Source organism: Scyliorhinus torazame, chromosome 3 (genome assembly GCF_047496885.1).
Source record: "Scyliorhinus torazame isolate Kashiwa2021f chromosome 3, sScyTor2.1, whole genome shotgun sequence".
NCBI lineage: Eukaryota > Metazoa > Chordata > Chondrichthyes > Carcharhiniformes > Scyliorhinidae > Scyliorhinus > Scyliorhinus torazame.
This window is the reverse complement of record NC_092709.1, coordinates 19,062,535-19,080,926: the sequence shown is the minus strand read 5'-3', so window position 1 is coordinate 19,080,926 and position 18,392 is coordinate 19,062,535. Positions and strand designations below refer to the sequence as shown.

Below are 18,392 nucleotides of genomic sequence, written 5' to 3'. Positions count from 1 at the left end.
TGACACTACTGCTAATCCTACTATAGCTACCCAGACTGACTAACCAGCTGCTGCAATCCACGTGGTGGGTCTAATATTGAATCAACCCTGTGTCTCTACTCACTGACTGTCTCCACTGGAAAGAGGCAGATCATGTGTGTGGTGTCCTTTATATATGGCTTGATGCAATGCCCCCCTGTGGTCGTGTCACCTCCGTGTGCATCGTGAATGTCCATTGGTCGCGTCCTATCTAACTGATCATCTATTGGTTGAGTGTGTGTGTGTGATGTTTCTAGTGTCTAGCTAGCCTACATGCATTTACATTGATGCACATCACCGCACCTAGTTATCCTTTTACCCTTTCTACATTCACATTCTATACCGCTCTGGGGCTTCTGCCGTTTTGATCCCTCGATATCTGCCAGAGCCTCCCTTTTTCTCCTGATCCAGTGCTGTCTGTCCCTCGATATTCAGGGCTCACTGGATTTGTTGGGCCCACCCTTTTTTTAAATTTGAACATGTTGGCCCTGTACTCTCCTTATTTCGTTCTTGAATGCGTCTTACATTTCTGGCACAAATGTACCTAAAAGTGTCTGCTCCCAGTCCACCCTGGCCAAATCATATCTGATCTTATTAAACTCGGCCTTCCCCAGTTTAGAACCTGGATGTCAGGCCCATTGTTGTCCGTTTCCATAACAATCTTGAATCTAACAGAGTTATGATGGCTGTCTGCAAAATGCTTCCCCATTGACACTTCCACCACTTGCCTGGCTTTGTTGCCTAAAATTAAGTCCAGGGCCATCCCCTCTCTTGTGGACCCTTCTACAGACTGGCTCAAAAAGCTCTCCTCTACGCATTTTAAGAATTCCGCTCCCTCTAAACCTTTTACACTTTGACTATCCCAGTTAATGTTGGGGAAGTTGAAATCCCCCACTATCACTGCCCTATTACTTTCAAACTTTTCTAATTTTGGCTGGGCAGTCCCCTCTGCTGAACCTTCTCTCAGGATCCCAGACCCCTGCCAAGTTAGTCTAAGCCCTCACCAACAGCACAAGCAAACCTCCCTACAAGATCACTGGCCCTATTTCGGTTCAGGTGCAACCCATCCGCCTTGTACAGGTCCCACCATCCCCAAATATGGTCCCTATGTCCCAGAAATCTGCACCAAGTCTCCAGCCACGCATTCATCTAGATTAACCTCCTATTTCTATACTCACCAGCACATGGCATCGGAATTAATCCAGTGATTACTACCTTCTGGGTCCTCTTTTTTAATCTTCTTTCTATCTCCCTAAATTCTGTTAGAAAGGGGGATGTCCACAGGGGACTCCTGCACTACCTGCTTTCCTCTACTCTGCCTGGCGGTCACCCGGCAGAGGCCCTTTCCGTCTGTTCAATCTTCACCTGTGGTGTGACCACCTCACCTCAGTGAGTGAGGAAGCAACATTTTTTAAAAGGGCCAATTTTAATCCAAGTAATAATTACAATGAGGCAATTCAGATGAAAAACAGTAAGGTTAGTATTAAAATATTCTCTCTCCTGGTCAACTTGTCTCCTCCAGCAACGGTCGCACAATGGTTAGCACTGTCGCTTCACAGTGCTAGGGACCCAGGTTCGATTCCTGGCTTGGGTCACTCTGTGCGGAGTCTGCACGGTCTCCCCTTGTGTGCGTGGGTTTCCTCCGGGGGCCCCAGTTTCCTCCCACAAATCCTGAAAGACATGCTGTTATAGAATAGAATTTACAGTGCAGAAGGAGACCATTTGGCCCATCGAGTCTGCACTGGCTCTTGGAAAGAGCGCCCTACCCAAGCCCACACCACCCTATCCCCATAACCCAGTAACCCCACTCAACCAACACTCAGGGCAATTTTGGACACGAAGGGCAATTTAGCATGGCCAATCCACCTAACCTGCACATCTTTGGACTGTTAGGAGAATTGGACATTCTGGGCGGGATTCTCCGACCTCCCGCCGGCTGCCGAATTCTCCAACGCCGGGGATTTGGCGGGGGCGGGAATCGCGCCGCGCCGGTCGGCGGCCGCTGGCAGCCCCCCTCCCCCGGCGATTCTCTGGCCCGCGATGGTCTGAGTGGCCGCCCATTTTTTTGCCAGGCCTGCCGACGTAAATTGGAGTAGGCCCTTACCTGGCGGGACCTGGCGGCGCGGGCAGCCTCCAGGGTTCTTGGGGGGCCCCGGGAGGTGCCCCCACGATGGCCTGGCCCGCGATCGGGGCCCACCTATCCGCGGGCAAGTCTGTGCCGTGGGGGCACACTATTCTTCCGCACCGGCGGCTGTAACGGTCCGCCATGGCCGGTGCGGAAACAAAGCCCTCTGCGCAAGCGCGGGGATGACGCCAGCACACACTGGCGCTCCCACGCACGCGCCAACTCACGCCAGTTGGCCTCCACGCCGATTGGCATGGTGCCAAGCCCCTTCCCTGCCGGCCGGCTGGGTGCAAACCACTCCGGGGCGGGCCGAGCCCCTGAAGGTGCGGAACGGCCTGACGCCGGAGTGGTTCACGCCACTCCTCGGCGCCGGGACTCCCCGCTGCACCGGGTAGGGGAGAATCCCGCCCTCTGAATTCTCCCTCTGTGGACCCGGAGTGTGGCGACTAGGGGATTGTCACAGTAACTCCATTGCAGTGTTAATGTAAGCCTATTTGTGACACTAATAAAGATTATTATTAGTAGTACCTTTTAAGGAATTGACAGGTTTTGAAACTCGCAACAAGATCCAATGATTTAACCAAGCTGCTGCTCGTGTTGTATGATGGGTTTTACAAGTGTTGGGTTAATGGGCTAAAGGTTCAGAGCTGGGGTCAGTGTTGCTGCTGCAGCTGTGACTGTAACTGAGAGAAACAAAACTGAAAGTGAACAATATCAAGGGAAGGAAATTGGTTAGGAAGGGGAAGGGCAGAGAATTATTTTTTTTAATGTATAATGTATTCCAAACGCAGTCAGATACAAACAAAAAGTAACACCTCAAAATACACAAGTTACAGACAGTTTTCCCCTTTTCACCCTAAACCCCACCCTCCCTCCCCACTGGCAACAACAAGTCCTTAAACATGGACAGAAACGGCCTCCACCCTGCGTAAAATTCTCCAGCTTTGCAGACCCCCAAAACATACGAGCGTGGTTCGTCGTCCCCCTCCCACACCTCTCACACGCATCCTTCACTCCAAGGAAAAATCCACTCATCCCACTCCATGTCATATGGATCCTGTGTACCACCTGAAATTGTATAAGGCTCATCCTCGCGCAGGAGGAGTTTGAGTTGACCCGATGCTCCAGGTCCCTCACCCTAGCTCGGCCCCCAACTCATCTTCCCACTTCCGCTTTTTCCCTTCCACGAGCGTCACCAAGGCCCTCAAAACTCATACCCCTGCAAGGACTCTCCTCCATCTGCACCCACTCCGGCCCCCCCCCCCCCCCCCCCCCCCACTCTCTCCATTATCCTCTCACCTTCTCAGCATTCACCGCCCAATTGTAATGCAACAGGTTTGGACCTCCAGACGCCCACCCCCCTCCTCCACCCACCCCCCTTCCCTCTGCAAAAAGACCCTACTAACCCTCGGCACCTTACCGGCCCACACAAACTCCGAGATCAATTTATCCACACAGGAAAAACACCTTGGGAGGAAGTATTGGCAGTGATTGAAAAATAAATAAAAATCTTGGGCAGCACGTTCGTTTTCACAGCCTATACCCTCTCCGCCAGCGATAGTGACGTCCCACCTTTTCACACCTCCTTTAACCCTCTGTACCAGCATGGTCAAATTCCACTTGTGCATAGTTGCCCAGTAATGAGCCACCTGAATCCCCAAATACTGAAACTTTACCCTGGCCACTTTGAATGGCAAAGCCCCCCCCCAGGTCCACACTTCTCCCCGAGGCATTCACCAGGAAAACCTCACTTTTTCCCACATTCAATTTATATCCCTGAAAATGTCCCAAATTCCCCAACAGGTCCATAATTCTCGCCATACTATCCAATGGATTTTCAATGTACAATAATAAATTGCCGGTGTACAATGACACCCTGTGCTCTCTACCCCCCCTCCCCCCTCACAATTGCTTACCTCTCATTCGATGCCCGCAGTACAATCGCCAAACTAACACGAACAATAATGGAGACAGCGGGCATCCATGCCTTGTACCCCATACAACTTAATACCCCAAATTCATCCCATTTGTCCTCACACGTGCCGTGTGGGGTGCATATAACTGCACCCATGCAATGAGTGTCAGCCCTAACCCAAACCTCCCAAAAATCTCAAACAAGTACCGCCACTCCACCCGACAAAGGCTTTGCCTGCATCCATCGATACAATCACCTCGGGCACCGTAATCTGGGACGGGGGTCATAACCACATTCAATAGCCTCCTGAGGTTACTGCCGCCCCTTCACGAACCCCGTCTGAACCCCCGTGATCACATCCGGCACATACCCCTCCAACCACCTCACCAATCCCTTGGTCAATACCTTCACGTCCATATTCAACAATGAGATGGGCCTATAGGACCCACACTCCATCGAATCCTTATCCTTCTTTGGGATTAATGAGTTTCAAATTCCTAGGGGTGCACATCTCCAAAAATCTGTCCTGGTCCACCCACGTCGACGCTACCACCAAGAAAGCACAACAGCGCCTATACTTCCTCAGGAAACTAAGGATTTTCGGCATGTCCACATTAACCCTTACCAACTTTTACAGATGCACCATAGAAAGCATCCTATTGGGCTGCATCACAGCCTGGTATGGCAACTGCTCGGCCCACGACCGCAAGAAACTTCAGAGAGTCGTGAACACCGCCCAGTCCATCACACAAACCTGTCCATCACAATTTCCCGTCCCACTGCCTGCCATCTCAAATGGTGCGTGAGCAGGCAACTCGACTCCTCCTCATACTCATATTGACCCCCCCCCCCCACACACACCGGCAGAGCTGACCCGCCACCTTCCCCGTTGTCAGGCGATCAAACTGCCCTACAATTTCTTCCTTTCCGCCAACAACACCCTAGTCGGGGTCACCAAATACCTATGATCCACATCTACGATATCTTCCAACAGCATCGGCCTTTCCTCCCTCTCAACTCTATCCCTATCGGCCTTAAAGGAGATATCCTTCCCCCGAACCCCCGACAGCACCACCTTCCCCATCACAAAGAAATTGATGTGGGAGGATACTTGATGAACATGCGTCAGGAAGGAGTACTCCTTCCCCTCCCATCTGATCCATGAATAGCCCCAATACCCTCTCCAACCCTCTCCTGGCCATTCATTTGGGCTAGATCTGTCCACCCTAGGGTCAAATACACAATTAAAATCACCCCCATAACCAACTGGTGGATATCCAAATCCGGGATGGACCAGTTTAACAGCTTCTTAATAAAGTCCGCATTGTCCCAACTGGGTGCATATACATTCACCAAACCCGCCGGTGCCTCTGCTAACACCCCACTCACCAATAACCTGGGTGCGCACCTCCCTTTTCACGCAAAATACCACCTTTTTACTGAACAGGATCGAAACCCACTTGACCTGGAATCAAAGCCAGAGTGGAATGTTGGCCCCACCCATCCCTTCCTTAATCGCATCTGCTCCTTCACCCGTAGATGTGTCTCCTGCAGGAAAATCACATCTGCCCTCAAACACTTTAGTTGCACGTATACCACCGACCGTTTAATCGGACCATTTAACCCACACACATTCCACGCCACCATCCTTACCGGGGTTTTTGACCTCCCTCTCTGCTAAGTCCCGCCATCATCACTGACCCCAAACTCTGCCATCACCACTTACTGACCCAGGCCGGGCCAAAATGGCCGCCCCCCCCCATCTTCATCTCACCCCAACCAAAAAACCAACTGTATCACCAGGCCATTTCTCCCCGCCCTCACGCACCCCCCCCCCCCTCATTCAGGCTACCCTCCGCAACCCCCACCCCCACACTACCTCTGATCACTAGCATACCCATGGTTACTCCCACCCAGAGGTCTGGACAAGGGATCCCACCCAATCCACCCCAACTACCCATCCCCCCACTCTGCTTGCTCCATACTGTGCCCTCTTTGACCCACTCTAATACCCACAAAAAACAACTGACGGCAACCCATTATTATATTCACTTTTCACATCAGTAACAACAAAACCACAACAGTGGAAAAGTACAGATATACAAAAACAAAACATCTCATCCGTTAAAAACAAAAGCTGGAATAAACATGTTAGGTCATAAACCATACAGAAATCCCAACATTAGCCCTCTCCCAATCCATGCACCTTGACAAAGTCACTCGCCTCCCCCAGGATCAGAAACTAATGTTCCCGGCCCTTAAAACTTACCCAAAGTTTGGCTGGGTGCAGCAGCCCACACCGAGCCTTGCTCTAAAAGAGCATCACCTTGTCCCGATTAAGCCACGCCCATCGCTTGGCCAGGTCAAGGCGGATGCCCCTGCTAACACCCCACTTCCCCCGTAGATGTGCCTCCTGCAGGAAAACCACATCTGCCCTCACACACTTCAGCTGCACATACACCACCGACCGTTTAATCGGACCATTTAGCCCACACACATTCCATGCCACAACCCTTACCGGGGGTTTTTGACCTCCCCCCATCATCACTGACCCCAACCCTCCTGCAGGAAAACCATACCTGGCCTCAAATGTCCTGGTAAAGGCGGATTGGATTCCCCTCCAAGCTCCAATCCCGAATCTCCTTGCCCCACCTTAGAATCTTTTCTTCCTCCTGGAACTTGTGCACACACGCAATCACGCCCGAGGTGGCTCCTCAGCCCCCGGCCTGTCTCGGCGACTGGTGGGAACCATCCACCTCTGGGGCCTTTTTGAAAAATCCTCCTCCTCCACCAACTTCCTGAACATCCTCGAGATGTAGCCCGTGGCAAACCAACGATACGCAGGTTCTGCCACCTGGTCCGACCCTCCTGGTCATCCACCTCCACAGGCAGCACCTTACAGGTCTCCCCCCAGTATCGCCGTCTCTGCCTCCAATCAGACCATTTGGTCACTATGGCCTGACACCGCCCTTTCTACCTCCTAGATCGTCGCGCCTTGCGTCTCCAACCTCTTCCACATGATCCAACGTCCTGCGAAGAGGGACTACTACTCCCTCAATCGTGCTAGATCAGTCACCCTGCATCTCCTTGCGCTGTTGACGAAATCCATCAACTGCTCCACAGGGAGTGTGGCAGACGATGCTGATACCCCCACCCCGCCATTTTTCCCAATGGCGCTGTGCCACGAGCATCCATCAATAGTAATTCATGGAATTTACAGTGCAGAAGGAGGCCATTCGGCCCATTGAGTCTGTACCAGCTCTTGGAAAGAGCACCTTACCCAAGCCCACACCTCCACCCTATCCCCATAACCCAGTAACTCCACCCAACACTCAGAACAATTTTGGACACTAAGGCCAATTTAGCATGGCCAATCCACCTAACCTGCACACCTTTGGACTGTGGGAGGAAACCGGAGCACCCGGAGGAAACCCACGCACACACGGGGAGGATGTGCAGACTCCGCACAGACAGTGACCCAAGCCGGAATCGAACCTGGGACCAACTTTTGAGCTCGGGCTATGTCCGACTTTAGCCGGATCTGATACCTGGTCGACATTCCACTCTCGGGGAGAAACCACCACTCTCCTCTCCCTTCACACTTTATCCACAAAAGTCACCCATTAAATGGGCAGAAAGGGCCAAACCAAACACCTCCAAGCAGGAGCCACCCTGTGTGCGTGGACCGATCACCATGGCCGCCACCAGAACCCCCCCCAAGGGGAGAGAATTATAACCAATACCCAAACCATAACTGCATTTAAGATGAATGCAATGCGGGGGACAAAAAGACACAACATTAAACTAAACATCAAATGCAATTCCTGATGCAAATGTGTTAAAGATTCACAAATTATTTAAAATTACCAAATTTTAACAGGAGTCACACAAGAACTTTAGATTGATAATCCAGGCTCTCTATCAAATATATAATTTGTCTCAAACTCTGAACACTTTGTTTACTTTGCAATGTGTCTAAATTAATACATGCGTCGTGTCTGTCACTGTTACATTTCATCTTCAAACATTCCCTTTCCGATTGCAGACCCGAGTTTCTTACCAGGTTCTGTTTTCCGCTTCCGTCCACGGACTCTGGTATAAACTTTTCCGTTTCCCAACACAAACACAGTGACTCCGTCCCGGCTGCAAACATGTTGAATTCTCTGCCCTGTGAGAACATCCCCTGTCTGTGAGCCGGGTTTGTGTTGGATTCCTGCGCCCAGCTCCCCCCAACACAACATGTTCCTCTCTCTCTGTCTGTCTCTCTGTGTCTCTCTCAGCGCTGGGCTCCTCTTTATGATTCCTCTTTTAAACAATCAGCAACCCAGAGAGAGAGAAATACTTCCCCGCAGAGGTTTAATTACGTTCATCCTGCAGTGTCTGATTCCCAACAGACTTTGTTATTGTCAGAAAGAGAAATGAAAGTGAAACGGAATCTCTGAAGCCTCATCGTGAATCAGGATTAAACTCGGGGAACATTTTCAATCTGACTGCCACTGAGAATCTCTCTTCTGTATTAGCGAATTCATTCCCTTTCTCTGGCCCTGCCCCTGAACCCGCTTGTGCCAGGGAATGGCAACAAGAATTGGATTGTTTGGGGAATTAACCTGTCAATTGTACTTATCCAGTGTTGCATGGAGCCAGTTATTGTAGTTTATAGTCCTTTCACCCACAGGATACTCCTAGCCTGGGGAAACATTTCTGTCGGGATGCCATGGACATTGCCATGTGTCCATGAGGGTCAATGTGGATGGGAGACTGTTTTATGTTTGGGACCTCCACCCTACCATCACTCTTCACTCCTCACATTATCCACAGGAAGCTGATTGAAATGAAATGAAATGGCTTATTGTCACAAGTAGGCTTCAAATGAAGTTACTGTGAAAAGCCCCTAGTCGCCACATTCTGGCGCCTGTTCAGGGAGGCTGTTACGGGAATTGAACCGCGCTGCTGGCCTGCCTTGGTCTGCTTTCAAAGCCAGCGATTTAGCCCTGTGCTAAACAGACCCACATTTATTCGCTGTTTGGTGATCTACTTTTAACTCCATCACATCGGGGCCGGTTTAACTCAGTTGGCTGGACAACTGGGGCAAAATTCTCCGGTATCGGTACGATGTCCGCCGACCGGCGCCAAAAACGGCGGAATCCTCCGCATCTTGGGGGGCCGAGCCCCAACCTAGAGGGGCTTGGCCCGCGCCGGACTGATTTCCGCCCCGCCAGCTGGTGGAAAAGGCCTTTGGTGCCCCGCCAGCTGGCGCGGAAATGACATTGCCGGGCGGCGCATGCGCGGGGGTGTTAGCGGCCGCTCACGGCATCCCCGCGCATGCGCTGTGGAGGGGGTCTCTTCCGCCTCCGCCGTGGTGGAGACCGTGGCAAAGGCGGAAGGAAAAGAGTGCCCCCACGGCACAGGCCCGCCCACGGATCGGTGGGCCCCGATCGTGGGCCAGGCCACCGTGGGGGCACCCCCTGAGGCCAGATCGCCCCGCGCCCCCCCCAGGACCCTGGAGCCCGCCCGCGCCGCCTTGTCCCGCCGGTAAGAGAGGTGGTTTAATCCACGCCGGTGGGACAGGCATTCCAGCAGCGGGACTTCGGCCCATCCGGGCCGGAGAATCGCGGGGTGGGGCCCGCCAACCGGTGCGGCGCGATTCCCGCCCCCGCCGAATCTCCGGTGCCGGAGAATTCGGCAACCGGCGGGGGCGGGATTCACGCCAGCCCCCGGCGATTCTCCGACCCGGCGGGGGGTCGCCGGGGGCTGGCGTGAATCCCGCCCCCGCCGGTTGCCGAATTCTCCGGCACCGGAGATTCGGCGGGGGCGGGAATCGCGCTCCTGGTTTGTAATGCAGAGGCAAGGCCAACAGCAGGGATTATTCATGAAGGCCCTGCCTTCTCAACCTTGCCCGACAAGGCCCTGCCTTCTCAACCTTGCCCCTCATCTGAGGTGTGGTGACCCTCAGTGAAGTGTGGTGACGCTCAGGTTAAACCATCACCAGTCAACTCTCCTATGGTTATCTGGGACTCTGGTGACTTTATTTGGGTGGCACGGTAGCACAGTGGTTAGCACTGTCGCTTAACAGCTCCAGGGTCCTAGGTTCGATTCCCGACTTGGGTCACGGTCTGTGTGGAGTCTGCACGTTCTCCCTGTGTCTGAGTGGGTTTCCCCCGGGTTGCTCCGGTATTACACTTTGGCAATGGTGTGCAGGCATGAGAGAGGCTGCAGAAAAGATTGGCGAGGACGGTTCCTGGGAGGAGGAGCTTCAGTTACGTGGATAGATTGGAGAAACTGGGGCACTTCCAGGTATGTTGATAGAAGCAAGTGCTGACGTTGCGACTGGAATTTCCTGTCCTATGGTTCTGTTTACTGCTCTATTTGTAAAATGCAAATAATAATTCTGTTTTTCCTGCACACAGAACAGGCTTTGCTTCTAAACATTGAATCAAGGACTGACGGTTCACAACATTTCCTCCTGGTCTTTTTTGCAGAGTGACTTGTCCTTTCCAACATGCCACCATTCTTGAATCAACTCCTTGGACGTGTATACTGACAACTTGCCGATTCTACCGGCTGCAATGTCACTTTTACCTTACTCTACGGACCTGTAATAATGGCTCTCCCACCCCCCCCCCCCCCGCCCAAAATGGCCCAGGCGGATTAACAGAACATTTGTGGGCTGCACGGTGGCGCAGTGGATTAGCCCTGTTGCTTCACGGCGCCGAGGTCCCAGGTTTGATCCCGGCTCTGGGTCACTGTCCGTGTGGAGTTTGCACATTCTCCCCGTGTTTGTGTGGGTTTCGCCCCCACAACCCAAAGATGTGCAGGCTAGGTGGATTGGCCACGCTAAATTGCCCCTTAATTGGAAAAAAATAATTGGGTACTCTAAATTTATAAAAACGAAACAGAACATTTGCTTTTTGAGTTAGGTTGTAGCTTTGAATCCCTCTCCAGGACTTTGACATTTATTCTAAGTGGTCCCAATTGCTGTTCTGAGTTCTGAGCTTCACAATGTTGGAGCTGTTATCGTTTGGATGAGATGCTGAACTAAATCCCTCTGTATCCTTTTAAATGGCAGATGATATACTGATCTGTTCCCTGTCATGGGGAAGAATAATTCACCACAAACAAGTTAATGATTGACATGACCCCATGGTTAATAATGACTTGAGCTGAGATTATTGGCCATTGCCACTATAAAAGATAAATGGCAGGCATGTTTGCTAAGTATATTCGGGAAACAATGTTACGCCTAAAGGATTATTGAAACATGAATTTCAGCCCCATGATTTTCAGAACCAATTGCAAACTTACAAATGTGGGATCCACAGATTTTAATTAGTGATTTAAATTAAATGTGGGTAAATGGAGTTGAGGTAGAGATCAGCAGTGATTTGATTGACCGATAGAACAGGCCTGAGGGACCGAATGACCTCCCCTTGTTCTCGCCAACTCCGGAGTTTTCCCCACCCGAACCATTCACAAAAGCAGGACGGTGGGGCAGAAGAAAGGCCTCCATAGCGCAAATCAGGTTCATGCCCGTCGGAGGAATTCAATACAATTGATGCCGGATCAGATTTTCAAAAACACACTCAAAAGTTGTGTGGCGAGACCTCGTCACTGACTGTGTCCAACTTCCAGCTTAGGAACTGTGGGGTGATACTTTGGACGTTCCCAACATTGAGGAACCTTAAGGAGCCGGGTGATCACTTGGTCTGGGAGTTTGTTACATTGTACCGGGAAGATTAGCAACAGGCTGAAGCAGCAGTGGTGTGGAACTATTTTTTAAAAATTTATTTTTATTTAACACATTTTCACAATACAACTACAACCCCAAACAAAAAACCCTCAAACCCCCCTCCCCCGAACCCTCCCACCTCAACAGCCAACGGTAACCAACTCCCGAAAGTGAATAATCATAGATCATAGAATTTACAGTGCAGAAGGAGGCCATTCGGCCCATCGAGTCTGCACTGGCCCTTGGAAAGAGCACACCACTTAAGCCCACACCTCCACCCTATCCCCGTAACCCAGTAACCCCACCTAACCTAAGGGCAATTTAGCATGACCAATCCACCTACCACTGCACATCTTTGGGCTGTGGGAGGAAACTGGAGCACCTGGAGGAAACCCACGCAGACACGGGGAGAACGCGCAGACTCCACACAAACATTGCCCCAAGCCGGGAATCGAACCTGGGACCCTGGAGCTGTGAAGCAACTGTGCTAACCACTATGCTACTGTGCTGCCCTTGAGGAACGAACCCCAACAATTGTAGGACCCCTCCTTCATCCCCCTCAGCTCAAACGTCACCTTTTCCAGGGTCAAATCTCCAGCAGGTCCCCCCCCCCCCCCCGCCACCCCGAGGCACAGGGTAGATAAGATGACCTCCATCCCAACAAGATGCTCCGACGAGTGATCAGCGAGGCGAAGGTTAAAACATCTGCCCCACACCTGCCTGTAGCTCCGGCCTGTCTGATACCCCCGAATATGGCTTCTAGGGAACTGGGCTCTACATCCACATGTAAGACCCCCAAAAGTTGTTCGAAACACCAAAACCTTTCCAGCTTCGGGCAGGACTAAAACATATACACATGGTTCACGGCGCCCTTCCCACATCACTCACAGACATCCTCCACCCCCTCGAACAGTCAGCTCATCCTTTCCAGCAACGAGGAGGCCACCGCTATCGGGAAGGTTACGGAAACCTTCCTCCCAAAGCCCCGCACCTGCATATACCTAAACCCTTCCCCCTGCACCAACCCATACTCCTCTACCAGCTCCTCTAAGCTCACAAATCGCCCCACCCCGCAAGGAACAAATAGAAGGGGAACAATGACCGACAGAGGTATCTTGTCCATTCCACTCCTTAACCCAGCTGCTACAACGAAGGTTCTTCACAATAACTCAACTCTGACACAATGAGGAATAAAAATCAACAAATCATTTATTTTAAATAATTATAAATACTGCAACAAAGATGTGAATAACTGATGGCAACTGAAAATACTTTCCATTTCACAAAGTGCATTAACAGAAACAGTTCACCGTTTTAGTTTCTTCAAAGCAAATAAAAATGAGGTCTTTAATTGTAACAATTGGCAGTACCATGCAGAATAAACTTTCAGAATGGGTATATCATTGACAAAGTAATTTGAACACTTAAGTGTGAGGTAGGATATTTTGGTAAGAAAAAATATAATTCACATATTATTTGGAATTTAAGAATCAAAATGATGTAGAGTAGCAAGGGGATCTGAGAGAATAAATACTCTGTTGTGTTATGCTTCTTGGTGTAGCATAAGCTGCTTCCTTGATGTATACTCTGACAAAGGAAGGTTCAGACTTGGAGATAGGTTTAACACATTTATTGGACAGTTAACAATTCTCCTACTTGAGTTCGACTCTCCTGCTAATCTTGCTATAGTAACTCAGTCTAACTAACCAGTCTGCTCTAAGCCACGTGGTGGGTGTGATGCTTCTGATCTGCCCCTGTCCTACTCTCTAAGTGTCGCCTGTGGAAAGAGACAGAGCATGTGCATCCTGTCCTTTTATATGAAATTAATGAAAATCGCTTATTGTCACAAGTAGGCTTCAAATGAAGTTACTGTGAAAAGCCCATGGTCGCCACATTCCGGCCCCTGTTCGGGGAGGCTGGTACGGGTTTTGTGGGTCTTATATGTGGGTTTTGTAATGCCCCCTTATGGTAATGTCACCTCTGGGTGTCTTGACTGCCCATTGGTCGTGTCCTATTCTAAGTCTTCATTAGCTGTATGCCTGCATGTCATGACGTTTCTGGTGCTCTATGCGGTATTTTAGAATCATAGAATTTACAGTGCAGAAGGAGGCCATTCAGCCCATCGTGTCTGCACCAGCCCTTGGAAAGAGCACCCTACATAAGCCCACACCTGCACCCTATCCCCAGTAACCCCACCTAACCTTTTTAGACACTAAGGGCAATTTAGCAGGGCCAATCCACCTAACCTGCACATCTTTGGACTGTGGGAAGGAAACCGGAGCACCCGGAGGAAACCCACGCACACACAGGGAGAACGTGCAGACTCCGCACAGACAGTGACCCAAGCCGGGAATCGAACCCGGGACCCTGGGGCTATGAAGCAACAGTGCTAACCACTGTGCTACTGTGCCGCCCTTATTGAAGTAACCACAGAGTGCGCTTCCCTTTGTGGAAGAGAGGAAAAACTGCAAGCCAGCGATATAACGCTTTCACCGAGAAATTCGATCGAAACCTCTTCACCCAGAGAGTGGTAAGAATGTGGAACTCTCCACTTGTATAGCCAGCACCATGGGCGTGTGTACACAAGGCGGACTGCAGCTGCTCAAGAGAGTGGCTCAGCCCCTCCTTCTGAACGGCAATCAGGGATGGGCAATAAATGCCCGCTTTGCCAGCGATCCTCACATCCCATGAAAGAAATTAACAAAAATTGAGCCAATTAATATAAATGTATTAAGCGGAGGTGGTGCAGGTGCCAAATAAACGTGTGAGGAATACAGGGATAGATAGTTATACTGACAGAGCTACATGAGGAAGGATGGGAGGAGGCTTGAGTTGAACGCGAATGTTGTCGGAATGGACTGGATGGGCTGAATGGACTGTTTCTTTGGCGCATGTTCAAGGTAATTCAACGTAACATCAGGTTCCACTGGTCCTGATACGAAATAACAGCAAAAATGTTTTAAAATTTCTGTGAAGATATCCTATATTTGCAGTAAATGCTCGCCGTGCCATCACTGCTCACACCCGCGAAAGAATATAATTGCTGCGTGTGCATCATTAGTTTGCTTTGAGGGACTAGTTTGCATTGATTGCCTTCAAAGCACTGTAACACCACACCACAATAGGATGGGAATAGAGGGTTACGGACCCAGGAAGTGTAGAAGATTTTAGTTTAGACGGGCAGCATGGTCGGCACGGGCTTGGAGGGCCGAAGGGCCTGTTCCTGTGCTGTACTTTTCTTTGTTCTTTGAACAAACAGAGCTGATCTAGGCCATTTGGCCCCTCGGGCATGCTCCCCCATTCATTCAGATCACGGCCGATCTGTTGGTGTTTCTAATTCCATGTTCCCATCTAACCCTCCCCCCTGATAACCCTGGATTCCCTTGCCTCGCAAGAATCTACCTACCTCCCCCTCAAAATCATTCGGTGGCCCTGCCTCCACCACCTCCTGAGGCAGAGAATTCCAGAGTCGCACAACCCTATGAGGGGAAATAAATCTCCGCTCCGTCCTAAAAGGGCGACCCCTAATTCTTAAAAAGTTCCCCCTTGCCCTGGACTCGCCCACAAGAGGAAACACTCTTCCTGTGTTGCAGTATAACAAATCCCCGAGTGTAATTGACTTATTCATTCAAATTTGTTAATGCCCATGATCAACATTTCCAGATTAAACGCATTCTCCAGCTGTACATGTTACAGTGGTGGTTGTGCATTGAATTCTTCACTGTGTTCAATTGCATGTAGCAACTTCTCTCTCAATATTTCGATGCTGTCATAGTTGGGCAGGTCGAGGCTCTTGGTACAGGTGTAGGCACGAGGATATGAGGAATCTGGTTTACTGCTCTTGGTGTTAATAATGGAAATCCTGTAATTCCGAATCCCTCCGGCTGGGATTCTTTCACTTCCTGACAGAAAGGCTGAGAACGAGGAGAAAATAGTCATTGAAATTGAATCAAGTTCAGAAATATACAGGCTCATTTTATAACAATATAATCTTTATTATTGTCGCAAGCGTGCTTACATTAAAACTGCCGTGAAGTTACTGTGAAAAGCCCCTAGTCGTCACATTCCGGCGCCTGTTCGGGTACACAGCGGGAGAATTCAGAACGTCCAATTCACCTAACAAGCGCGTCGTTCGGGACTTGTGGGGGGAAACCGGAGCACCCGGAGGAAACCCACGCAGTCTCTGCATAAATAGTGACCCAAGTCGGGAATCGAACCCAGGACTCTGGCGCTGTGAAGCAATAGTTCTAACCATTGTGCTACGCCCTTTTCATGAGGAAAAAAATGTTTTGGTATCCAAATCTGACCCTGCTGCTTGCCTCTGAAAATAATATGCCAGCGCTGCCCCATGTCTGTATAATGAACAAATAAATGCACTAAAACTTTTCAGTGGTCCAAGCTCCACCCCTGTCTGGAGTCTCTCCACAACAATTCATTTGTGTTCTACAAGGGAGTGCCCTAATACGCCTTTCTGGCTCTGCAATCTGGCCTCGATGCGTATTTAAGGCTGAGGAAGCAGAAACTGCCAGTGTAGGGAGTTCCTGCATTCACTGCTGCACTTTGGACTCTGTTTGCTAAAGATGGAAGAGACGTTATTACACAAGGCCAAGTAAATCCGGGACCCAGATGTCTCAATCAATTGGTCCATTTGTATATTGTTAACTTTAAAAGCGAATTTGATCCCCAAAGCACCAGCAAAAATCCCGAATTACCATTGAAAAAAACCACTTGTTCAGTCATTAAATCAGTGGCCTGACGTTATTTCCTCAAAAGGTACAAACAACCGTATCAGTATTAACGTGGGGCAGCACGGTAGCATTGTGGATAGCACAATTGCTTCACAGCTCCAGGGTCCCAGGTTCGATTCCGGCTTGGGTCACTGTCTGTGCAGAGTCTACACGTTCTCCCCGTGTCTGCGTGGGTTTCCTCCGGGCGCTCCGGTTTCCTCCCACAGTCCAAAGATGTGCATGTCAGGCGGATTGGCCATGATGAATTGCCCTTAGTGTCCAAAATTGCCCTTAGTGTTGGGTGGGGTTACTGGGTTATGGGGATAGGGTGGTGTGTGGACCTCGGGTGGGGTGCTCTTTCTAAGAGCCGGTGCAGACTCGATGGGCCGAATGGCCTCGTTCTGCACTGTAAATTCTATGATTCTATGAACCCACTATGACGGATGACGTGGGAGAACTTTTAGCATATTGATAATTACCAATATAGTCGATATCATCTCGGGATGAGGGGTTTCAGTTAAATGGAGAGATTACAGAAGTTGAAGTTGTTCTCCTGGGGCCACGTTAGGTTAAGGGGGGGGGGGGGGATTTAATAATAATAATCTTTATTGTCACAGGTAGGCTTACATTAACATTGCAATGAGGTTACTGTGAAAATCCCCTAGTTGCCACACTCCGGCGCCTGTTTGGGTACACGGAGGGAGAATTCAGAATGTCCAATTCACCTAACAGCACATCATTCGGGACTAGAGGGAGGAAACTGGAGCACCCGGAGGAAACCCACGCAGACACGGGGAGAACGTGCAGACTCCGCACAGACAGTGACCCAGCGGGGAATCGAACCTGGTATTTAGGAGGTGTTTCAAATTTTGACGGGTTTGATACAGACGATAAGGAGAAGCTGCTTTCACTGACAGGAGGTCCCGTAATCAGCGGATAAAGATTTAAGACAATTGGCAAAATATCCAGAGGGGAGGTGGGGAGAAGCCTTTTGTTATAATCTGGCAAGGATGTTGGTAGCAGATTCGATGATAACATTAAAAAGAGGGTGTAGAAATGCTTGATAAGGGAAAGAGGTGCAGAACTTTGAGAAAGGAGCAAGAGAATGGGTTAATTGGATAGCTCTTTCAAAGAGCTGGCACAAAAGGCTGAATGGGGGGGGGGGGGGCACGGTAGCACAGTGGTCAGCACTGTTGCTTCACAGCACCAGGTTCGATTCCTGCCTGTGGGGAGTCTGCACGCTCTCCCCGTGTCTGCGTGGGTTTCCTCCGGGTGCTCCGGTTTCCTCCCACAAATACCGAAAGACGTGATTGTTAGGTGATTTGGACATTCTGAATTCTCCCTCCGTGTACCCGAACAGGCGCCGGAATATGATAACTAGGGGATTTTTACAGTAACTTCATTGGAGTGTTAATGTAAGTCTACTTGTGACAATAAAGATTATTATTATGGATTATTTTGTCCTTTAAGCTTCTATGATTTTTTTTGCCATCTTGAGGTCTGTCCACCTTGGGCGATTAAATGAATAATCTCAGGGGCGAAAGTCTCCCCCAACGGCGCGATGTCCGCCGACTGGCGCCAAAGACAGCGCCAATCAGACGGGCATTGCGCCGGTCCAAAGGTGCGGAATGCTCCGCATCTTTGGGGGCCGAGCCCCAACATTGAGGGGCTAGGCCGGCGCCGGAGGGATTTCCGCCCCGCCAGCTGGCGCGGAAATGCGGCGCATGCGCGGGAGCGTCAGCGGCCGCCGACAGTTTCCCGTGCACGCGCAGTGGGGAGAGTCTCTTCCGCCTCCGCCATGGTGGAGACCGTGGCGGAGGCGGAAGGGAAAGAATGCCCCCACGGCACACGCCCGCCTGCGGATCGGTGGGCCCCGATCGC

The 18,392-nt window shown here is 50.5% G+C and overlaps 2 protein-coding genes across 5 annotated transcripts in view; both read right to left on the bottom strand.

The window, feature by feature from the left end:
• Positions 1-8,523, bottom strand: part of LOC140408318 (probable E3 ubiquitin-protein ligase HERC3) — a 90,140-nt gene extending 81,617 nt beyond the window's left edge. The window contains exon 1 of one of the 4 annotated variants that reach the window (XM_072495350.1): positions 8,119-8,523. In XM_072495350.1, the coding sequence (XP_072351451.1) occupies positions 8,119-8,299 (181 nt within the window). In that variant the 5' untranslated portion in view covers positions 8,300-8,523. Of the gene's footprint in view, positions 1-7,925; positions 8,041-8,118 lie in introns of those variants that run through there. The other 3 variants (XM_072495349.1, XM_072495348.1, XM_072495352.1) reach the window with 3 other exon arrangements.
• A 4,452-nt stretch (positions 8,524-12,975) lies between these two features.
• LOC140408319 (probable E3 ubiquitin-protein ligase HERC4) overlaps positions 12,976-18,392 on the bottom strand; it is a 68,601-nt gene continuing 63,184 nt past the window's right edge. Inside the window, exon 24 of the mRNA XM_072495353.1 lies at positions 12,976-15,698. Coding sequence (XP_072351454.1) covers positions 15,475-15,698 — 224 coding nt within the window. The 3' untranslated portion in view covers positions 12,976-15,474. The remainder of the gene's footprint in view (positions 15,699-18,392) is intronic.